Raw genomic sequence first — 24,994 nt, forward strand, 5'->3', positions numbered from 1 at the left:
TGATCTTAATTTTAATTTTACTTCTAGCTTTCAAATATTGGATTTTAGGAATAAATATTTAAATATCCTAGCTAGTTTCCCCCCAGATATACTGTATAGAATATTTTCCTTCCATTTAAGAAGAAAGAGCTATCAAAGAATATATTTAAATCAAGTGTCATCTACGGTTCATGGCACTTGACTGCATTAGTGCAGTTATTTTTATTCCTGAAAGAAAGGTGTATTGCAAAATAATTTATATTCTCTAACCCAGAAACATAATTGGTCTGAACACTTAAGTCCTGTAGAGCTTTTGAAGCTGGGACATGTAGCAAAGACTATTTCAGACAATTCTGAAGAAACAAAAAGAAACATTGCTAAAAGAAATGAGTTCTGAGTCATCAGCTCTCAGTATTGAAATACATTTTTCTCTCATTGTGCTGTAATTGCTGGCTCTATTAATGTGATGTATTCTTGCTTTGGTTATTGCTGATGTTCCAAAGTCAAATAATTGTAGTTTTTTTTTTTTGCTTTTTCAAGCAAATTGACGTTTTCTGTTTCTTTTTTTTTTTTTCCCTTTTTCTTTTGAGTCAGGATATTCCTCTGTGCTTTTCAGGCTGGGATATTATATGTTTTTTTTCACTGGGAGAATACATTTTCATCTTAACCCCAGCCATATAATTTTCACCCTCATTTCCATTAGGGGTTTTTCAGGATAATTTTTTGCAGCAGATTTAAAGGTATAAACAAAGGAGAAACTTCTAATTTGTTCCTCTTTCTCTTTCCCACCTAATATTGAAAATAGTACTCTGGCATTTACCACTTTTTTGTGAATTGGCATTTGTTGGGAAAGGCAAGAAATACTGTGAATATTGTAATTTGAAAGTCAGTCTTATAAACAGAGCCTAAAACACTGATAGAACTTTCCTATTACCTTTTCTTATTTTGCAATAAATGGTTTCACACTTTATTGTTTTACACAAATGAAGTATTTGTTTATGATGAATATCCAAGATACTTTCTATGCTTGTACAATATCAGATCTTGAATGAGTTCCTTGAAGTTTCCAGATTACCTGCTGCTTTGTGAGATTCTACATTAATGCTTTTTTTTTTTTTTTAAATTCTGAGGTAATCCAGCCCCTCCCTTATAAAAAACCCTCATTTGAACAATCCAAACCTTCAACTGCCAGCATCATCCTGAGCTCTTGGCAATGGAGTTGTGTCTAATGGGACCTTGTGTGTGTTTTAATGTCTGTTTTAATATCCTTCTGATATTGTTATTTGGGTTTTGAAGTGTGTTATGGTAAGACCTTATGATCTTTGCTGGACACCTTCATTTATCATCTGAGCTGGACTTTGGTCTTCTCAGTCTTTGCTGGTCTCTGTTTCCAAAGCCTGCAGTTTTCCTGCCAAGGGGAAGAGGAGGGGCAGGCACTGATTCCTGAGCCTGACCTAAGTGTGGCCTTGCAGCATGAAAATGATTTTCCTCTGATCTTGTATCTCGCTCTAACATTTGATATCAGATTCTTGGGAACCACCAGAATATTTTCCCAAGCTATTCCTGAACTTCTGCCAGTTTGAGGCTCACAGATTTCTTGCCCAGCAGTGGTGATTCTAACATTCTTATCCTTTTCTTTCCTTGTTTTTTTTTTTCTTTTTCTTTTCTTTCCCATATGTGCAGTTCAGTTTTTCCAGTGGCATTTTTTGTGTATTTTGTAAAAATGTTAAATTTTAAAATTGGAGTGTTCAGAATACTGGCAAGTTGTAGACACCACATTTTGTGATGATCACTTGTTTTAATTTCTGCTTACACCAGCCCACTGGTGGCATTCTTATACTATGATAACAGCCCTGTCTTTGAAATGTGCATTAGATGCAGTGATAAAATAAGTAAATTTTGTTGCATTTTATTATTTCACTTAAAGATATAGTTCTACAGGCTCATGGAGGAGATGAGAAACTGTGCAAAGACATTTTTTTACAAATATCCATGCCCATTGTATTGCATTAGGTAGAAATAAAATTAATTTGGTTCATATTTCAAATGTGTATATGCTTGAGCAACGGTGGGAAGTAAAGACCAGAGATACAACCAGAACATGCTCTGCTACCCATGGCAGAAAACTGCAGTATAGAAATATGGTTTTCTCCCAAGTTTTTCTGTGTTTAGGAGATGGAAAAACAGACAAGCCTTCTGAAGATGTGAATTTACCTTTGTGGAATTAAAAACTGTCTGGTCTTTATCGATTAACTTTAATGATAATTTCAAAATTATTTCATGATGGAGTGCATGATTCAGGGTTCCAGCTGGCTGAAAATCTCTGTCCCAGGCTTGAAACCTTTCACAGTCAGTTCTGTGTCTGTGGCTGTTGGAATCCTATCTTCACATCCAGGGCACTGGAATATTCAGATAATGCTCCAAGAGTTCCTGCAAACAGGAGTGAAGAAGCTATTCTCTATCTTTCAGAATCTATTTTGAATCTTGTTTTAAAGTTCAACGGCACATTTGTCACAGCACAGCATATGCTTCAGGCTACTGAGTTTCACAAGCAAGGTAGCAAAGAAAATTCCTTTTTTGTTACTCATTGCCTTTAACAAAGACTTGAGTAACATTTATGCATAGTGGATTCCCACTCCCCCTTTCTTTTCCTCCTTTGTATGTTGCAGGTGGAACAAGTGTATCCATCAGGAAAGGTTTTAATAGCTTATATTATGCTGATCAGGAGCTTCTGCCATGATTTGCATTTGAAATGAGCATCACTGTAAATCAGGAGACAAGAATTCATGCTGCAGTGCTGTGTGCTACCTGGATCTGGCCACTGAAAGCTAAAGGTGCTTTATTTGAATATTCCTGTGGGATGATGGGTTGGCTTTTCCTGCTGGGCAGCTGTTGGAACTAATCAGATTGTGCCTAAGAGCATAATAAGGAAAAACTTTAATCGTGCTTAGCCCTCTTGGAAGCTTCATGGCTTCAGCTGTCATACTCACTTTCACTAATTCAGTATAGGTTTGTTGTTTTGTTAAAAGCCATAATGCTGGATTTCAAAACAGATTTCACTTAATTTTACATTTCACAATGGGTGCTTCCACATATAACCACAGTAGGCCTCATCTTATGTTGCCAGTAAGGTTAATTGAGTGTGCAAGCAGAGCTTTGACTCTGTAGGTAGAATGCATAAAAAATTGAGTTTTGTAGTGTCACCCGAGGATTTGAAGATAGTGCTCTATTTTGAATCCATGGAACAACTGAAACCTGTTTTATTGTAGGGAGCAGTCCTGCAGATTTCTGTGAGCACAGTGACTCAGTCCTGTCTTGGAGATTACTTGTTCTCTGTTCTTTCAGTATCTGTGAACCTGATGAATAATGACAGATGTAGTATTTGGTAGAACATCCTAGGCATGTTTTAAAAACAGTAACATGCCCAACTAAACCTTAGAATTCAGAATCCACTGTTTGTTTAGCCGACTGCTTCATGAACATAATAAATTGAATTATTGTTCATAGCTTAACAGCTTAGTATGCAAGAATCCTAACAATACGCTAAAACCTCTACGATAAAGGAAAAAAATAATTAAGAGGACAAATCAAGGTATAGACCAAGTCTTTGTGCCTGAGTTGAAAATTATTTAAATACTGTTCAAGTTAAATTGTTTGAGCTGTGCTTTAGTTTTCATGCTAATGGCCACTTCCCCAGATGATGGACACAAGTTAATAGATTTTTGCTGGATTTCAGGATGAAATATTTCAATGGTTTTGGTCTGGTAGAATCACTTGTTTACATCATGTTTTTCGAATAGGAAGGCTAAACTTCACCTTGAATTATTCAGAGCACATTACCATCCCCAGAGGGTGCTTTGTCCCTCCCTGTCCCTGGTCCCACCCCAGATGCTGTCTTGGCCAGCAAGTGTCTCAGAGCAGGATGGATTCTCTGGGCACTGTGCTGGGTGTTTCACTGGGGGCTATGGTCACACTGGGAGGGGGCTGGGGGAAGTTTCCAGTTCTGCTCTGCCCCCCTGCACCTTCCTAGCTGGAATCATGGTAGCTGCCCCAAAGCTGCTCATGTTTTTCACTGAGGAAGAGGCCTCAGGTCCAATCTCTGTGTGTGCCTGTTATGGAGCTTTATTGTACCAAAGCAATATGTGAGCTGTTATTTGGGAACATCTGTTTTAGGAGTGACTGAATTACCCTCAGGAAAGTACTTTGTGTGGACCCAGACCTGGGAAAGCTTGGATTTCCCCTTTGACTTGGGTTATAGAAGTTGTTACTGGGCAGAAATGGCTTCACCTGCCTTTGTTTAATTTGCTTTTTCTGGAATAACACACTTTGTGAGAGGGCAGTCACACTGCTAAATAACTCCTGCGCTGTGTTATTTATTCTGGCATGAACCTTGCTGGGGAGATGCACCCCATCACTCACCTTGCTCCTAACATTCACCACTCTCTGCTTTTTTCCCCGTGAGCTGTGGGAGGGTTTGTCTCAGTTTGCAATTTATTGGAGGATTCACATTACCTGCTGAGACTAATCTAGACCTCTGCAACAGGAGATGGAAACTGTATTTACCTTCTGAAGCTGGTGTTCTTCATGCTTAAATATTGACTTATGGTGTTCCATGGTCTTATGGTTTCTTTGTTTTTTTTTTTTTTTTTCCTTTTGGAGGAAAATCCCTGTCCATTAGCCATAATTTTTAGTGTATATTCATGGCTGAACTGATATTAAGGAATATAAACATTGAACAAAAACCGAGCAGAAAAACTGAAATGGAATGGAATGATGAGTGTTTGGTGTTTCTCTTTTAAACAAGCCATTCTAATATTCTTAAATTTCTCTTGCAAATCAGTTATATAAATTCCATCTCTGATTTTAAGACAAGAAATAGCTCAAGTGCATTCAATTAGAGTGTAATTGGAGCTTTATTTTTATTTTTAGAAAGGAATATATTCTTGAGTATAAAACTATATATTGAAGTATAAATCAAATATACTTTTAAGATTTTTTGATCCCAAACTCACAGGAAAGCATTTCCTCAGAATATAACTCATTAACTGGAAAGTCAGGACAATTTATTTGCTGGAACTTTCAATACACACAGGTAGCAAGAGATTTCTTTTCAAAATTGACTTTCAGACTCAAGTTGCTGCCTTACAGTAAAGAAATGTTTCTTCTTTTTTATCTTGCTCTTGTTCTAGTGAGTCAGATAAATAGGAGTCAGTAACACTGGAGGAGGAAGTCAAGTCCCTGAGAAATCCAGCACCAGAAAATACATTTTTGGTTTATGCCCTACACTCCTTGATCAGTATGGTGAAAAGACTTTTATTTGCTGAGTTTTAGAATTCAGTGTCTCTGTATTTCTTCTCAGCCACCGTCTCCCATTTATTACTCTGAAATTGCAGTATTATTTATTATCTCCCCATGTGCAGTGAAGTGGCATCTTGCACTCGCATACGTCACACACTTTTACAGTTTAATATGGGAGTCTCACTGTTATTTTCTGAGAGTAATAAAAAGAGGATAAGTTTTCATTCCTTGAAAAAGTATAGCTTTATTTCTTTCAAAAGCATGACTGATCCTGTGGCAGTTAAATGTCACACGCAAACACTCTTTCTTATTTTGATTTTTACAAAACCCTGCAGAGTGAAGGCCTTGAGAGAGGCTTATGGCCAGGTCATTTCTGCAGTGCTTGTGACAGGTCTGGAATTCCTAAAGCCTGCTTGTGGAAGCTGGGAGAAATCTGTTCCAAGTGGAGGATGTAAACTCTTTGCTGCTAGAATTTTTTTCTCATCCTGCTATATTTTTGACCACATGGGTTGTGAATGTTCTGAGTTAAGGTTGTGGATTTTTCAATCAGCATTCATAAAGCAGTGACACAGGCACATTGCGGTGCTGTCCGTGCCCATGCAGGAATTTCCTTGTGTTTCTGGGGGTGTGGGGGGGTTCTGTGTGTGTCTCTGTGTGTGTGTGAGATGCTCCTGCTATTCAGATGGAAGTTTTGTTTTGTCAGCATATTTTCCTAGAAGTGTAAACATAAAGGCAGGATACAGTGATTTTTCTCCTGGCCGTACTTGAGCTTTAGAAGGGTGTTAGGTCAAAGAGGACAATCTTGCTAAACAATATGTTGGAGATGCTGCAGCATCAGAGGTTAGACTATGGAATATTGTTAATGAAGGTGTCATGCATTTAAAGATGAATTTGTGTGTGCTTGTATATGTAGGAGGGAATGAGGTAATGACTACACATATTTCATAGATGTTGATTTGCAGATGTTTCTACTCCTTTTCAGCAAAGCACAAGGGTTTCTATCTATTTTATATTTTGTTATCCCATTTGCCACAAACCAAATCCCCACATATCCATTACCCCCAGTCTCACTGAAATCACTGTGAGCTGGGGATGCTGCACAGGCCCTGCTTTAGGGGAGAGGAATTTTCAGAGCTGTCGGGGTGGTTTGTATTTCCTGCTTTGTATTTTCCCTCCTGCCTGATGTGCTGAGGAGCGGGAGGGCACAGCAGGTTCCCCCCCTCACCAACACCTGGCAGTGCTCACCCCGAGCTCCAGCTGTGCCACGGGGAGCTCAGACACTGCCTTTGGCTGTCCAGGCGAAATGAGGTTGTGATTTAGGAGCTGTTCTGAGCAGCTGTACAGAATTGTTACTGCTCTCCTCCAAAGGCTGCATTGGAGGCTTGTACTCATTTATTTCTCTTTCTCGCACATCCTCGGTTCTGTGCCTGTTCTCAGCTAGGAAATAGAGCAAATATGTAACTGTCACCTTGTATAATGCAAATATAAAAATGCACTTGTTGGGTGTATTGTTGCCTGATAGAAATATTTATTTTTTTTCTTTTTTTTTTTCTTCATTATATATCTATAGTGAGACTCCAAAGGCAGAAACCCACTGAAAGGCAAGTCAGGTGTCTGGAGTTTTATCATGGGAATTCAGAGCAAAGCTCAAACATGTTTAATACCTTAATCTGAATATCCTCAGGGTGTTGAAAATGTAGCTTTTTGTTCAGTAGGATGTCTGTGAATATTTCTGAGCAGCTATAATGGAGGAGATTAAGAGGGGAGGTTGGCTCCCTGGCTGTTACCTGCAGCTGTTGACCTCCCATGTTTGGTCAAAGTTTCTCTAAAGGAAGGAACTTTGCTTGAAGCTTGCAGTTCTAAAGTTTAGCTCCTAAAGTTGCATTCTAATGGTTAGTTTCTAAAGTTGAAAATTCTGAAGTTTAAGTAGTAGACCTGATACCAGTGGAAACAGTGCATGACACTGACAGAAAGCCATAAATTGAACAAAAGTCTTAAGAATCTTGGGCTGCAAATTAAAAGGCTGCATTGCTTTGATAAAGAGAGTGTTTCAAATCTGTAAGCAACTCTGCTGAGGTGTGCATTATAAAGAATTCTTACCTTTTAATGTTATTTTTCTCCTTTGAAGCTCTGCCACTCACTTTGTAAGGTAGCTGCTGGTACTAATGACACTTATTTCCAGTAACTTTGGGTTATAAGCTGTGGGATGTCATAAGAGGAGTGGCTGTGGAGTCTTTAAGCAGGACAGCTGTCCAACAAATGGTAATTTTCTAGAATGCATGGACAGCAAATTGCACACTGGGTGAGTAATAGCAGACAAGGGACCTTTATTAGAGCTACACCACTTAGGGTAGTTTGGATCTGAGTGCATTCCTATGCACCCATTATAGACACACAGATCCATTATTGCCTGCCATGTGGAATATTTTGTGTTTAAGGAGTTAACTTGGCTTTGGCAATTCACAATTTCACAACCAAAGTATCTCCTTTGAAAGAAAAATGCAAGTTTAATTTTCAGATTTTAGAGAAAAGTAATCCACTGTGTGACTGTGGTGTGTTTTTCTGCACTGAGAACTGAAGTTGTGCTGCTGTACTCTCCTCTCTGCTGATAGACAGCACAGTCACAGGGCAGTTCCATATGTCTTGGCAAAAACAGGCAATGAAAAAGTGTCTGGGAGCAGTCTTGTAGCTCTGCAGAAGACCTGCAAAGATTTTCTGTGTTGCTCCATGTGAAATAACCAGCATTTAGCAAATGTGCCTTATTTGCTGGCCTTTCTGAAAAGATTTGAGGGTCCTTTGGACTCAGCTACATTTCAGCCAAAGGTTTTTATTTAATTACTTAATAAATTACTGATTTATTTTCTGATGAGAAACCAACCTTTTAATATTTTTCTTCCTCTTTTTCCTTTTTTTCCTTTTAAGACGATTGTTGAGATGTAATAAATGTGTACTTCTAGCTTGTTGCAATACTCAGTGAAATGATTTACTGTAGAATATTAGTAAAAGTTTGAGCTGTGCATGGCCCTTGACTTCTGTTTGAGATTCAGTCAAACCAAGGACCTCATGTGATGTGTTTGTCATTTACAGTGCCTGAAGTGTTGATAATAAGTGTAGGGTGAAGCTGTAGCCGCAAAACAATGAGCTGTCTCTGCTCCTGTGGCTTTCTCTGGAGGTTCAGAATCCTCCTTTGAACGAAGACTGAGGACAGCCTTGATCTACCCTTTGTCAGCTAACAATGGATACTTGGTACACACAATTACATAATTTGTGTTTTAAGGAATAACCGCTGGTAGCCTCTCTCGATTTGAGTACTTTGTATTACAAGCAGTTGGGTTTGTAGCATTATTTAGCACAATATTCTTTCCTTTCCCCCCTTCTCTGAGAAATTCCTGCTTTCTGCCAACTTACTGCTGTGCCAGTGTAAGTCCATAGGATGTTTTGGGCAGTGGACCGTGTCTCTGTTATCAGCATTAACCAGAAGCTTAGCTATTTTCCCATTCTTCCCAACAATGTCCAGGCAGTCAGTACCCCACAGATTTAACAAACTCCTGTGGTGAAATGCTATGATACTGCAATATCTGTGTGAAGACTTCTGGTGCACCTTGTCACATCCAGTCCTGTCTGTGGTACTTAGAAGCTGTTCTAGTTCACCACACTATGTGTCCATGTGTCATTGATTATGTATTTATGAAACCACCTAAATGTTCCAATTTTTAAAATACTCTCTAATTTTCTATTCTCATGGCAGCCCAAAACAGCTCCGAAAAGGACATTTGGATCCATTACAAATGACCAGGTAAATATACACAGTAGGGAGTGCTCAGCAAGAATGCTTCATTATTTGAGAGACTGTGTGTGTCAATCCATGGAAAAGGCTGCTATGAAAATTGGATAAGGTAACAGAGCTCCTCGTTGCCCCTGAGGGATCCCATGAAGGATCTCGTGAGCAGGGTCAGAACCTCTTTAACCTAATCCAGACTCTGAGATGGGCACAACTTCGGTTTGCCTCCAATAGTTAGTGCTTTAATTGCATTTTGAAATTTAAAAAGTTGATCTCTGGTATTTCTCACTCCCATTCTTCTGTAAGGGTATAAATATTGATGGAGCAGATTATTTCTCATGGGCAAAGGTATTCTATAACTGTTAATTATCTATTGTGCTTTTCCAATAGACCCTTGCCCTTCCCAGTGTGAACAAATCCTTCAGATCACTGGGATAATGTGGTGACTGAGGTGCAGTTCGTCCCAATTGAAATCTGACCCTAATGGAAATTTTAACTTCACTGAACTAATAATGATGATAGAGCCATTTACTTCAACATTAATAAATTAATCCTGAAGTTTTTGTTCACGTTTCTCATTCTAGCTCTCAATTTCTTTGTTTATAATGGAGAGAATTAGATATTTATAATCTTAATATATATATATTTATTGAATGTTTCATCCATTTTTTGAATGTTTAGAAAGTGAGAACTATCTGTTCCTAGAAAATGTGTTTGTTAATTTGCAAGATGTCACACCTAACCTTATCTCTTAAGCAACATGAAATAGTCTTGCTAGAATTAAGAGAGAGTCTACTTCTCTGTAATGGTTTATCTGTGGTTTAGAAAGATATCTAGACCTGTAATGAATAGGAAGAAATAGACATGGGTAATATTTCTATTCGCAGAAAATTATTCAAGTTTTAATAATGAACTTGGAAAAGATCTTTGCATTCTTTTCTGTTCTCTAGTCATTCACTGCTAGTACTGGGGAGCTAAAGAACCATATTTTATATCACGCTCGTCTGCTGTGATGAAAAACCCCTCTCCCATACTGGAGGAGAAAAGCAGAGATGGGCACACACATGTGAATTCAAAGTCTGTATGAAGTTCTTGTTGTAGTTGTGGGTTCCAATGACAGAATAATCAGTGCCCATCTGTCAGCTTGGGTGCAAATAAAGAAGTAAAGAGAGCTGACAGGTTGCATTTACTCTGGCTTCTGTCATTTTCTTTCCTCTGGAATCTATGTTAAAGCATAGAATATATAATTTATAGTTTCTTTGTAATTATGAAATTTATTGCAAATAACTGCTAGCCAGATTGAATATGAAGAGGAAACTCACGCTCTGCTTCCTATCAGCATAGAATTACCATTCCAAAATTTACCCTAATTGGTTCAAAATGTATATCTTGATTTAGAAACAATTTGCAGGGCTTATATTTTCATGCCTTCTGCTAAAGAAGCCAAATCTGTATTTGTTTTATTACTTCAAAATGTGTTCCAGCTTACTTTATACTGCCCCCAGTTGCAACTTAATGTTGCCACAAATGCTGTGCAAGTGGCACAGTAATTTTGGATGTGTGGATGAATAGTTTTGTCCCATGAAATGAAAGATGGCTTATGCAGGGTCAAAATCTGGCTTTGAGAAATCAAATCAGTGAAAGCCCAGCCTCACTCAGAAGTGTGCAGAAGCTGTAAGTGCATTCACTTAGTGGCGGGTAGCAAGATACTGAGAATACAAATCTTTTGCAACTAATGACAAATAAGGAATCTTCAACACTGGGAACATTTTCTTTTGCTTTGTCCTGTTGTATCTCAAACCAGTTCAGAACACAACTGGACCTGCCTGTGGCAAGGGGTTGGAATGAGAGGATTTTTAAAGTCACTTCCATTCCAAGCCCATCTGTGATTATATGGCAGTTACCTGAGTGAGGGTGAAAGATGAGAAAAATGAGCAGAGAGAGAACAGTTGTTAATTATTGCAAATATTACACATAAAAAGAAACTCCTGTTTAGTCCACAGTTTGTTTATGCCTTCTTTTCTCTGGTCATCCAATGCATTCAGCATAAGCCATCTGCATTCTAGTCCTGCCCTTATGGAAGATGTGGCTGAAAATCTGCCTTTTCATCATTCCTCTAAGTGGTGAGATATGAGAAAAGGGGATACTTACACTATTCTTAATTCCTGTTTGTCTGAAGCAGCAGAGGGAGAGGGGATTTAGTTTCTAGATTCTGATATTTATTTTAGCAGATTTGTCAGCACTACTGTTTTCTAAAAAAGCTGTGTTTGTGTAATATATGCAGCATTTTGGTGCAGTTCCAGAGATGTTCAACAAACCCCATGAAAAATATTGATCATTTTCAAATTGATCTTGCAGTTCTGTGATATTTTTTGAAATGAAAATAGGTCTTCTTTGTTCACTGGGATTGTAACTTTCACTACAAATCTAAAACATATAGTGATGAGTACAGGAATAGTTTTAATGACTTTTTAAATATATTTCTGATGAACTGTTAGGACTTTGTTTTTTCCGTATCATCTGACATCTGAATTACGTAGTAAGCATTTTATCAATGGTGGTATTGGTTTGTTTTTGTTTTTGTTTTTCTTTTATGCTAATGGTTTCAGATCATGTCCGTAGTTGTTCCACATACAGAGAAATAATCCCTTTATCTTTGTTGGTTTCCTTGAAATTGAATATTGGAATAGGTCCTTCAGTGACTGAACTTTGGCTTCATTCCTCATTTCCACACTCACTCATACAACAGAGAAACTGAATTACATCTGTCCAGGAATTTAATAAGTTTTCTTTAGAAATAGAGGATCTGGATGAAAAAAATCGCCACCACTCCCACATTTCCCCTTTTCCTAGAGTATCTGTTTATTGCCATGTTTGCTCTGAAGCTTTCTCAAGGCTCTGGAGAAAAAAGCAAAAAGCAAAAGTTTAAAGCAAAACTAGATACGGGGAAATGAAGATAAATATTAAAAAAAATAATGTATATTCCTGTATAGAGTATAATTTAAAATATATATTCGATGACAATTTCAGAAAAAAATAATGTGATATTTTTCTGTTTAAATGCACTGTCAAGCTAAAGTGTGTCCTTTCTGTGTCTTGTAGGGCCAAAATGTATTTGGTCTTGACATAACTGAGACACCTGAGGGAGATAAGTGGCCTCAACTGATTGTCCAACAGATCCTGGACAGGGAGCAGAAGGACACCTATGTGATGAAAATCAAAGTTGAGGATGGTGGGAGCCCCCCGAGGTCCAGCACTGCCATCCTGCAGGTGACAGTGACCGACGTCAACGACAACCGCCCGGTGTTCAAAGAGAATGACATCGAGGTCAGCGTGCCAGAAAACGCCCCCGTGGGCACCTCTGTGTCCCAGCTCCACGCCACCGACGCAGACCTGGGCTCAAATGCACAGATCCACTTCTATTTCAGCAACCAGATCTCCAGCCTGGCCAAAAGGCTCTTTGCCATCGATAACACCACTGGCCTCATCACCATCAGGGAGCCGCTGGACAGGGAGGAATCTCCTGTGCACAAACTGACTGTTCTGGCAAGCGATGGCAGCTCGACTCCCTCAAGAGCCACAGTGACTGTTAATGTCACAGATATCAATGACAATGTCCCATCAATAGACACGAGGTACATCATCAACCCCGTGAATGGGACAGTGCTTTTGTCTGAGAAGGCTCCCCTTAATACAAAAATTGCTTTGATAACAGTGATGGACAAGGATGCTGATCAGAATGGGAAAGTTACCTGTTTTACAGATCATGATGTCCCTTTCAGGCTAAAACCAGTGTTTGATAATCAGTTTCTCCTGGAGACAGCCACGTTTCTAGACTATGAAGCTACACGGGAATATGCCATCAAAATAGTGGCTTCAGATTCAGGGAAGCCTCCCTTAAACCAGTCTGCAATGCTCCTGATCAAAATTAAAGATGAAAACGACAATGCCCCAGTTTTCACACAGCCTATCATAGGCCTTTCCATCCCTGAAAACAATGCTCCTGGTACTCAGCTGACCAAGATCAGTGCCACAGATGCTGACAGCGGGCGGAATGCCGAGATCAGCTACATCCTGGGTTCTGATGCACCCCCAATTTTCAACCTGGACCGCCGTACAGGCATCCTGACAGCGGTGAGAAAGCTGGACAGAGAAAAGCAAGACAGGTACTCTTTCACTGTGCTGGCTAAGGATAACGGGATGCCACCTTTGCAGACCAATGCTACCGTGACGGTGTCAGTGCTGGACCAGAATGATAACAGCCCTGCTTTCACACACAATGAATATAATTTCTATGTGCCAGAAAACCTGCCCATGTATGGCACAGTGGGGCTTATCACAGTTACGGATGCTGACGCGGGAGACAACGCTGCAGTCACTCTCTCTATTTTAAATGGTAGAGATAATTTCATTATAGATCCACTTACTGGAGTAATAAGACCTAATATTACCTTTGATAGGGAGCAGCAGGGGTCATACACTTTCCAGGTGAAAGCAGTGGATGGAGGAAGACTGCAGCGTTCCTCAACTGCCAAAGTGACCATCAATGTTGTTGATGTAAATGATAACAGGCCCGTTTTTGTTATCCCCTCATCTAATTATTCCTATGAGTTGGTCCCAACGTCAGCCAGCCCAGGGTCTGTAGTCACTAAAGTCTTTGCAGTTGATAATGACACGGGAATGAACGCAGAGCTCCGCTATAGCATCATAGGTGGGAACTCCAGGGGCTTGTTTACCATTGACCAATTAACAGGCAATATTACTTTGAAAGAGAAAGTAATTACATCAGATCATGGCTTGCACAGACTGGTGATCAAGGTGAACGACCTGGGACAGCCGGAGTCTCTTTACACCATAGCTCTTGTGCACTTGTTTGTGAACGAGACGGTCACCAACAGCTCCTACGTGCAAGAGCTGGTGCGTAGGAATATGGAAACTCCAGTTGGCCAGAACATTGGGGATGGTGAGATAACCCCACAGACCAATGATTATGTCAAGATCATCATTGCCATTATTGCAGGCACCATGACAGTTATTCTGGTAATTTTTGTTACCGCTTTAGTCCGGTGCCGCCAGACGCCCAGGCACAAGGTTGTCCAAAAAAATAAGCAGAGTGGTGAATGGGTTTCTCCCAACCAAGAGAATAGGCAGATCAAGAAAAAGAAGAAGAAGAAGAAGCGCTCTCCAAAGAGTCTCCTCCTCAACTTTGTGACTATTGAAGAGTCTAAGCCTGATGATCCTGGCCACGAGCACATAAATGGCACTTTAGACATTCCCGTAGAGCTAGAAGAACAGACTATGGGAAAATATAACTGGGCCACCACACCAACCACATTTAAACCTGATAGCCCAGACTTAGCAAAGCACTACAAGTCTGCTTCTCCGCAGCCTACCTTTCAAATTAAACCTGAGACTCCTGTCCCCCCCAAGAAGCACCATGTCATTCAGGAATTGCCTCTAGATAACACCTTTGTGGTGGGCTGTGACTCACTTTCCAAGTGCTCATCCAGCAGCTCGGACCCTTACAGTGTTTCTGAATGCAGCTGTCAAGGAGGCTTCAAGACCCCAGGCCCCATACACACCAGACAGGTAATGGAATTTTAAGGTTTTAAAATTCTAAGGTGCTTTCTTCTTCCTCCCCTCCTTACCTTGCCAATCCTATAACTCCAGCTCGAAGCGCTGCAGGATAAGTTCTCCTGCATGGAGTAAAACTTTGTGAGTTCGTATTTGGTCGAGGCATTGTCAGACAAACCATTCGAGCTTCCTGAGTGGTGAGGGAGAAAATGAGCCAGGAAAGGAGTGTTGTCTGTGAGGAGATGGAGCAGGCAGAGATCCCTGTGGTGGTGTCCTGACTGCAGATGGCAGCATGGCACTTCCCACCTCACCGCAGGACCTGGAGCAGCTCCGGGGGCTCAGAGTGGGACTGTCCCCTCAGCCTGGTGTGCTCGAGCATCCAAGCAATCTAGGCCAGGTGGAAAGCAATAAAGCTGTGCAGGAGCTCATAAGTGGTTCTTAATATTAATGGAGTCTGGAATTGCAGCCTTCATTTGGGCGTAGCTTTGCTTCAAGGTCTCTCAAGAGCAAGTGAGGAATTTCAAATCCCCGAGAGTTCCAGTGCCATTTTCAGACTGGAGGGAGCCTTAAGTCTGGTGGGATGGCACAGCTGACAGGCAAAGTTAGGGAAAAATTAGAAGCATCAGCATAGTTGATCTCACTTATTTGCTGCTCTGCCTGATAAACCAGGTATTATTAGCTTATTAAAAATGCAGTACAACAAAGGAAATGTCTAAAGAATCCTCAGCTTCAAATTAATAATAAATTGAGAGCTCAAGTACGCCTTATTCTTCCAGACCCTACAGAAAAGCTTGAAGACACTGGAAATAGAACCTAATATTTATCAATATGTTAAAGTGTTTAATAAAACTTTTCTGTTTACTTCTTTTTTCCCAGGTATCACAAAGTTTTCAGTGGGGATAGTTTTCTAGTTAAGCTTTAGTTGGTCAAGGAATTAATCATTGAAGTAACACTTAAGGAGTGTTTAATTTATTATTGATGATACATTTTAACTTGATAATATGTTGAACTTAATATATTGCTTGCGAACAAATCCTCAGCATGACTGAGTCTGGTAAATTTCTTCCTCCACCTGATTTTCTTTTTTTTTCTGGGAACTTTGTTTTATTACAACTATAATGATAACAATGTGCATCAATTCAGAGCAGTCATCATATCTTTGAAAATTTCAGGATATGTTGTTTATTTTGTTCTATTTCGTTGCCTTTACCAACATGAATTTGTATGGTAATCTATATCACTGTGGATTTTTAAAGAAATGTATTTAAGTGTGTTAGGTTAAATTGCATATCAGAAAAGCCTCTTGCCAGTTTGTTCATCTGTTTGAACTCCCATAATTCTGAGGAAAGGGCAGTGCTGTTTTCAGCATTTCTGTAGGCCTGATCTAAGTGATTTTTTCAATGGAATTCTGCTACAGTTCCTGTGAGTCAAAAAGGTTCTGCCATTGTCTGCTGAAACACACTTTGTGGTGCACTAATGCTGCCAACAAAGAAAGCGAGCTCGTGACTCTCAAAGTCCCTTCTGTGGCTGTAAAAACCTGGAAAGTGGCACGGGAAGCAATTCTCTTCTGCAGAAGTTGGCTGGGGGAAAGAGCATTTCCTTTTATCTGTGCCTTAAAGGTCTGTGACAGGGGGTTCCTATCTGGAAAAGCAGAATAGAGCTGTGGGGCTTTTTTAATGCTCGCTAACTGATACCAGTTTATCTTCACAGAGCTGCACCTAACGTTGTTAGGATCATATGATGCATAGATAAGAAAAGAGATTATTATTACTGCTGGCACTGATTTTATTAAAATTGCAGCTATCCTTCTCTTAGGGATGTTGTTCTGCATGACAGTGAACACCTTGTTTGGAGGAAGGGTAACTAATCACCACAATGACCCTTTACACTAATTTGGAAACGGCATTCACCTTTAAACACATAAATTCACAATTTTTAAAAAAAATAAAGTTATGTCATTTCATTAATGCATTATTTTCATAAGTTGGGCCATTAGAGGAAATCCTTTGTGTTGTGTTGGGCTGTGACTAAATGAAAATTGTATTTCTTGGTAAGTAAAAAGGAGTAAAAAACTTCCTAAAGCTCAACAGATCTTTTAAAAGTCAGTCTCACTCCTGGCTCTGTATAATCCGGGTAGTTTTTTTCTCCCATGGGGCTCTGGAAGGTGAATAAGGACAGGCTACTAGAGAGTTGTCTCTGTTAGCCAGCAAAAAAGAGAAACAAATATAAATACAAATAATCCTGAGCCACAGTGTCTCCAGCTGCTGTCCCACCACCCTTCAGCCTCAGAAACCAACAGGACTGCTGTGGCTCAGGATGATTTTGTGTCAGGCACTCTCTGACTTTGCAGACAACTGGAGAACTGAAAGCCAGTTCAGTTAAAAAGGGAGATGTGCTAGTTTGAAAAGTGAAAATGAGATGTCTGATGTAAGGGGAGAATATAATCATTTATCACTTTTACCATAGTACACCTCTTACAAGCCAAAAGTTCTGAAGGAGCCTGAAGAAGATTCTGTTCACTGAAGTGTCTCTTCAGTTTGCAATGGGGACTGATATTATTGTAGGCTGTTCTTCTCAACTGTTGTTAGTTTTGTCCATGAAAAACTTTTCTACTCAGATATTTGAGATAATACTGTGTTACAGCTAAAAATATGTGTTTTCTTTGGAGGCTCTAAATTTTGTGTCTGTCTGAATGGTATTGATTCAGGTCTTTAAAGAAAGGAAATTATGCCTTTGCTTTACTGCTGAATTTGTCTAAGTGATCTATAAAATGACAGAAAGTCATTATAGCAGTTGTACTCAAAAAGCATGCAAGCAAAGATGGAAAGGTTTTTCTACTAAAAACACCCAAAATATCTCTTTAGTGGTCATGTGGGCAAATAAATAGAGCAGTGCCACGGCTGACATTTTTATGGGGAAAGCAATTGGAGACTCCTGAAGCAGCTGAGGACACTTTGAATCATAAACTTCAGGAAGCTGAAGAGGGAAAGTATGGTCTTAATGTAAGAGAGAAGTCAAAATTTGCTCTCTTTGTATGTGAGAAAGGGCAAGGGGCAGAGGTACTGATATTATTCTGAAATTACCAGGAGGAGTTAATCAACTCCAGTGACAATAGACCTTCAGAGTGCCATGCTATTTTGGGGGATGTAGTAGAGATAATTCTTTAAAGGAGTTTTACCAAGTGATAAATTATGAAGGAGCCTGTTCATAGTAAGGTTTTTCAAGCTAGGATATCTGGAGTGTTATAAAAATCAAACTGACTTTCCATGTCATCAGATTTCCATTGTTTTGGCAGTCGTGGGCCTCACAGAAATTTTCTTTGGTGCAGAAACATATGGCATCTTTAAAGTTTATTTGTCTGCAAGCTTTGTAAAAGCTCAGTTATTTTTGACATTCACCTCAGTGGGAGCCAACTGTGTGAAGTGTTCCACACTGACAAAAATCTTCTAATTCCCTTTGCATTTGCACGGGAATGATGAGAAGAAGGGAGAAGAGTTTTCTTCAGTCTCATTTTCATGTAACACAATTTCAAAATCTGAAATCTTTGCTCATGCACTTTAAAACAACATTCAGACATTTCAAATGCCTGTCTAGGTATCAGCCTGTCTAGTCAAAACATGCACAATTATAGAGCACAGTTTTATCTGTGGCAGCTTGATTCAAAGAAGGTAAAGCTGAAAAGACTCATGAGAACTTGCTGTGCATTCTTCTTCTTGTTCCTTTTTTCTTACTGAATTCTATTTCACATGTGCCTTTTGTTTGAAAACAGTAGAATGCATACTGTAGGGACAGGGGAAAGAAATCTTGCCAAATTTACACCTGGTCACTCAGGAAGGGTTCTGTGATCTTTTTGGGTTGTCATCTTGAACTTCAGAACAAGCTTTTTTCTGACTTGGTGCTGCTGAGGAGCTTCAGTGCTCATTGAAGGAGGAGCTGGAAGGTGCAATGTGCTCTGCATCTGTGATTTTCTGCTTTTTTCAGGGGGGTTCTGCCTGCATCCCACTGGTCTCAGATCTGTCAGAGGATTCAGCTGCACCGGACCATGTTGGGGAAGCTGCTGAGGGAGGGGACAGGTGTGGAGGTGGATTTTTGTCATGTTTGCTGATGCAAATCTTCATTAGTGGAGTTCAGCTGGCAGGATTCTCTTACCTGAGAACTTATCCACACTTAAGAATAGAAATTTCAGCTGCCACAGTGATCTCTGCTGGTTTGTTAGGAGCTGATGGAGATAGACATTACACTCCTTACAGAAATTGGAATGGGAAGGAGCCCTCATTTCAAATACCTTGCATTTTGGGGCCCCACTGTCTCAGTTCTGAGATTCTGTCACTGCCTGCTTAGACCTGCTTGCAGTTATGGGATATTTGGGGTTCTGATTTAAAATGTGGTGAAATGTCATTACAGCTTCCCACTCACTTCTTCACTCACAGTGTGCTTAGGATGTGAATGGAAGGAATAGAGCAGTGTTCCTGAAAAGAGTAGCTCTGAAACTCACCTGTTCTGTGAATCTTTAGCTGCAGGATTTTTTGTTTAGTGCAATGACAGTGAGTTTAATTGAGAATCCTGTAATCATCAGTGGCAGGGCTGATGTTCTGAGATGGAAAATAGACATAGCACTGGTATTTTATATTGACAGATACAGAGTAAGTTACACTCAAAGAACATTTTCTCCTAAATTTTAGCTAAATAACTGTTGGTATAAGCCCTTCCTAAAAGCCATATCAAAACTGATTACTATGATTCTAAGAATTCTCGTTATTTTATCTTAATTTTCTGACTGGTAATATTGCTTGTGGTTCTAATCTGCTGCCATGTACATACATTTCACCTAAAAAATTTGTTTGGAGATTTCTAACTGAAATATGAGTCAAAAGTGTGAGAGTCAGAAGCAATTATTTAAATGTGTGTCACTACTGAAGTAAAGCTGGTCAAGGAAAGGCTTTTCCTCTGTGCAACACTGATAGAAAATCTTCAATGATGTCTTTTAATGCTTTTCACTAGAAAACCATGGGGAGGCTATCTGGAAAGTGTCCCCTTTGCCTCACAGTAGGAAGCAAAAAAAGAGCATGAAAGGAGTGAAAAAGAAATTTGTGTTTTGTGTGAGGAAGTAATGAAAGATTTTAAATATGACAATAAAAACAACAGCAACAACAACAACCCCCCCAAAAGCAAACAAACAAACACAAAAACTAATTGAGAGGAAACAAAGACACTTTTTTTTTTTTTTCCCCCCAGTAAGAGCTCACTGACTGAGTTGATACTGAAGCTGGTAAATGAGGTTCCAGCATTAATAACTGAGTGATTTCTGTGCAAGCCAGAATGACACACAACTCCCTCTCCAACAGCCACATGCTTTGGGGTGGAAGCAATGTGATTTTTCAAACATTAAGTGCATTTCACTTCATTTTTTCAGTGGAATAACTGAAAAGTTTACTCTTTTCTCCTTGTGACTCAACTGTGCTATTTCAAATGTCTTACTTAACTATAAATCATTGCTAACAGTGAAGTCTGACTTAACTCTGGTTTAATTTTCACACTTGTTTATGTTCCTGTTTTCTCCCAGAAGGTATTGCACTCAATAGTCTGCAGTTGAGAGCAATTTCCTGACCAGTGAGTGGCTGGTGTCTTGATGACTGTGGTATTGATAGTGTTTTATTTTCTGTGAAATAATTGATCAGAATGGCTTCATTTCTGTGAATCTTTAGGGCTAATCCTGTTGATGATAAATTTAGATTAAAGATGTAAAATAATTCTTCAAATAAGAAAATATTTTATGCTTTTAGGAACAATACTTTTGCATGAAGTCCACAAAAACCCTGTAGAACCTGCTCCAGGTAGCGCAGCAGCCTTCTGACAGCTCTAATCTTGCACCAGCACTTTGGGTTTGAGTGGATAAAGCAAAAAAAAGGAGTAAGAAACTTAGAATAATCTCCACAGAAGCTATTTCTGTGTCTCCTTCTGTTGCAGCATTTGTGCTCTGTGTGTAGAGATCTTTGCCTGTGCTGGGAGCACGCACACACCAGAAATGGTCGGTTACTTAGAACATCCCAGACCACACAGTGCTTGAGATCTGGTAGAAATTTGGAAGCAAACGTGACAATTTATGGTGAAAATGCTGCAGGAAAGGGCTTTTCTCATGCTGTTTCTCTGTTTGCCAGCTCTGAAGGCCATCGCAGCTGATGTTATGTTCTGAAGTCGTACGTGTACTCAATGATGTTAAGCCAGCAAATATGAGAACAAGGAAATAGCACGAGAAAGCCCTTTGTCCTGTCTCTGGGTGCCGAAGAAATTTATCGCCTCATCTCCAGAGGGGTTTGGAAGTGACGATGAACTGTTCAAGCTGCCCTACTGAAAGGTATCAAGGGCAAGGAATTTTTTAAAAGGAAAAGACAAAGACGTTTTAGTACGTTGTGCTATAGTGTTCGATAACGTAGTTTTGCTAAGAGAAAAAAGTAATGTGACCCATCCTTCTTCACAGTTGGTGATTATGGTAAATTTATTTTGATTGTAATCATCTTCTTGTCCCGGATTTTTTTTTTTCCTTATTTATTTTAGTTGAAACAATTAGGAATTTTGTTTCTATGAATATATTAAAAGGGAGCAATAAATTTTATTCATATGTTTAAAAGAGAATGTAAAGTTCTTTATACTCCCTGCATTTAAAAGAAAAACAAATGAGTTGTTGTCACTTATAGCACCATTATACATGTTAAGAATTAAGTGTTATTTATATCTATTCCATAATAATTTTAATGATGATATTGCTGCTATGGATCATAAATAGAAATGATCACATCACTGCTTTCTCATTTTCTAGGCACAATAGTAGTAGTGAAAAACTAGTACTTCCTGTTATCTTATCCACAACATTTTGTAATAAATGGTCACCTTTTAAATAACTAGAAAGCATTCACAGAACTTTTAGAAAAGAAAATTTAATTTGCATTTTGCTTGCTGAAGTCTAGATAATGTCGATTTAACAGGTGCCAAACATTTAACCTTTTCAGGTATTTTTATTTAAAAACAAAAAAGTCATAACTCCAGCGGCTTGGTTTTCAGTGTAATAAAACAGGAAATAGTACACATAATTTTTTCACTGTTGGCCAGCACATGAGGGGGGAAATGGCTTTCTGTTGTTTGTTTTTTTCTCCCAATTATTCTTCTATAGAGATGGTTTTTTTTGTGTGTGTTTTTTTTTTTTTTTTTGTTTGTTTGTTTTTTTTTTTGTTTTGGTTGGTTGGCTTTTTTGTTTGTTGTTTTTTTTTTAATTAAAGTTTTTTATATTATCATTTGTTATTTAGCACGGCTCATTTGCAAAATAAAACTTGAGTATCACAGCTTTGTTTGAAGGTTGGTTGCAAGTTCTTGTATATTGCTCACATTTTAGGGAGTAATGCTTAATATGTATCATCTATAATATTAGAATTTCATATGCAATGCGAAATCTCTTAGGAAGCAAAGGAGTATAAAGAACCCTGTTTTCTGCACTTATATGAAGACATGTAACATTAGTTTGCTAGAATAAAATGAAATACAGACACTGCTTTTAACTGGGATGTATACAGTATATAGAACTTTCTTTTAAAGAAAAAAGTTATTAATGATTCATGAATTAGACTACAACATGGAATTCTTACACATTATTGTATGTTTGATGTAAAGATATTTATAGGCTTGTACTTAATAATCACGTTGCCTCAGTTCTTGGACTGCAGAATGTCTACCATGACTGTTGCCTATAGTTTGCTCCACATTTGCTATCTGGCTCTTTTAAAAAAAAGATGTGTATTTGGCTATTTGATCTGTAAAATAAATTCTATTAATAATGAAGTACGTATTGTAATTCAGCATATTGTATTGCATAATTATAGCTATGACTGTTACAGAGAGTTTTTCATTTCCCGTGATGGGATCATTTCCTTGGGAAGAAGTTTGTGTACCTGTCAGACAATTTTGCTGTTCCTATTTTTAGCAGCCTTGCAGCATTTATGCTTGAAACTAAAACCCCCCAGTAGTCCCAGTGGTCAGACATGCAGTGACATTCACTGACTCAGTGCCACAGTTTAGAAATTCATCTATCCCAGCAGTGCTGCTTGGTGTCCCACACCAGGACGTCGAGCTTTGCTTGGTGCTGCTGCAGATGTTTGTGGAGGTGTTCCCTAGGTGGGTGAAGGGAAAATTCAGTGATTTTTGGGTGACAGCCCTCGGGCCTCATTCAGAGTGGTTTGTCAGGCTGACAGGATGATTTCACTTTGAGTTTCTGTTTGTACTTTGAGTCTTTGGATTTCTGTTCCTATGAGAATTTGGTTGCATTTCCTTTTTGAGAAAACCTCTATAAGTAAACTTAATGTTTGATGAAGAGAAACACCAAATAATTCCAATGCTTGCATTCATTTTTATTTTTTTTTATGAAGGGATACTGAGTGGAGATAATATTATTTAGTCATCTCAAGTGAACATGCAGTTGCCCTCAGATTTTTTTCTCTGGTGGTGACAATGCATGGATAGACTGTCACAGGTTATTTTGATTTTAGGACTGCATACCCTCTAGAAGTGCCTACTTTCTTGCACTGAGTATGAAGAGAACCTTTGTAAGTACCTTTCTTGTACCAAATGTGCCAGTTATTTGCTTTCAGAGAAAAAAAAATCCGCTTCATTTGGACTTTCTTTGTTTTTAACTTAGCTGAAGCTCTAACTTTTTCCTGGTATTACACTGGTCCTATCATTCTAGTCTACCAATAAAAGAATCTAGGATGATTTTAAAATTTCCAAAACTTACATAAATTAAATAAAAGGTACATCACAGGTTTAATTACTGGTCCCAATCAGTAATCTCCCTCCTGTGGTTCTCTCATGAGTCAGCCCAGCCAAATATGATAACCTTCCAAATGCACTAAGGGAAAGCCAGAAAACTCTTAAGTGGCTCAGTTTCATGTCTTTTGTCTCTTTCAATTTTTGCTTTCTTACATCTAAGTATTGCTTTTTTAAAAGTTGTTTTTTCATAGGCTGGTATAAAACTTGTTCAGAGCTCATTTCCTCCTCATGATTGAATAGGTTCATGAAAATGTCATGAAAGCCTAATGTTTATTGACCAAATATACGGGTGTGCTGGATATCAATTTCTACACTTTTCTGTCGTGAAGGCCAGTCAAAAATTTCTATGATTTTTGTTTTAAATAGTATTAGTATCCTGAGTTAAATCTAGATACATGTGTTTCAAAACCAACTCTGTTTCTCAAATGTTTTAACCTATAGAAACTTTTTGGTTTTTTTCTGACTGCTTAGAAGTCAGAGTCAATTATGAGCAAAAAAATCACTGAGTTGACCGAATGTTGCTTTTTAACGTGACAGCTCCTTATATTTTCTTTGGAATGTCAATATATTCATCATACTTTCACCTCAGTATAAACTTCCCAAGAAATTCCCCCTTGTCCCTGGTGCTCTTTGCACATCTCCAGAGCAGCCAGGCCGTGCCTGTAGGGAAAGCCCCAGAGCTTTGGGGGCGTTCAGTGCAAGGTGGGGCTGAACAAAAAGAAAACTTCTTGGTTTATTGCCAGTCTGAGATGTAAGTGGTCCCATGGCTGCTAGGGCTGGCTCTCAGATGAGCTGCTTGCACCCAGTGCTGTGCTGCCGATTTTCATGGAATTCTTACGGATTTTTGTGTCTACCAAAGCTCCCTCCCACCCGACCTCGAACACCCCTGAGAGCAAGCGAGGCACTGCAGGGACTTTGGGGGATTTAAATCCTTCTCAGTTCAGTTGAGTGGGGGATTTCTGAAGGGCAGTAGGGGGCTGTCAGGAACAAAGCTGGTTTGTGATGTAAATAGAATTATATTTTTAACATAAACTGTAATGCTGCAGGGTTTTTTTGTGTTACACTTTTCTGGTGATTTCCCATTTTACCATAAAACATATATTTATGGTGTATCCTGGTCTTACGTATTATTTGTAAAATCTTTTTAACAAATGATTTGAATATATATTTTTGCTTTCATATTGAATTACTGAGCACTGTTCCTTTTATGTCTTATTTATCTATTTCTAAAATAAATTTGGTTTGACGATTATATTTGTGTACCTTCTGGAGAAGCAATGTTTTAAAAAACACCTCTGGTCTGTTTGCTTAATGCATGCACACCACCAAGCCTCAGCAGAGACTGCTATTTTTCACAGTTTAGAAGCTATGGTTATTAAATAACTTAACCACCTGTAAGCTTTACAAGAAGGAATATGCCTCTTTGAAAACCTCATACTCTTTAGCAGCACATTTCTTTTGTCTACATTTTTTTTCAAAGAAATCTAAGCAGGAATCCCAAGAGTTGCACGTTTCCCAATGTTTCCATGCACATGTGAGTGTTTCTCT

The 24,994-nt window shown here is 38.9% G+C and overlaps 1 protein-coding gene across 1 annotated transcript in view; it reads left to right on the forward strand.

The window, feature by feature from the left end:
* The window catches only part of PCDH11X (protocadherin 11 X-linked), a 378,197-nt gene that overhangs the window by 9,412 nt on the left and 343,791 nt on the right, over positions 1-24,994 (forward strand). The window contains exons 2-3 of the mRNA XM_062503181.1: positions 9,026-9,073; positions 12,161-14,647. Of these exons, the coding sequence (XP_062359165.1) occupies positions 9,026-9,073; positions 12,161-14,647 (2,535 nt within the window). The remainder of the gene's footprint in view (positions 1-9,025; positions 9,074-12,160; positions 14,648-24,994) is intronic.

This window comes from Cinclus cinclus, chromosome 15 (assembly GCF_963662255.1).
Source record: "Cinclus cinclus chromosome 15, bCinCin1.1, whole genome shotgun sequence".
Lineage (NCBI taxonomy): Eukaryota > Metazoa > Chordata > Aves > Passeriformes > Cinclidae > Cinclus > Cinclus cinclus.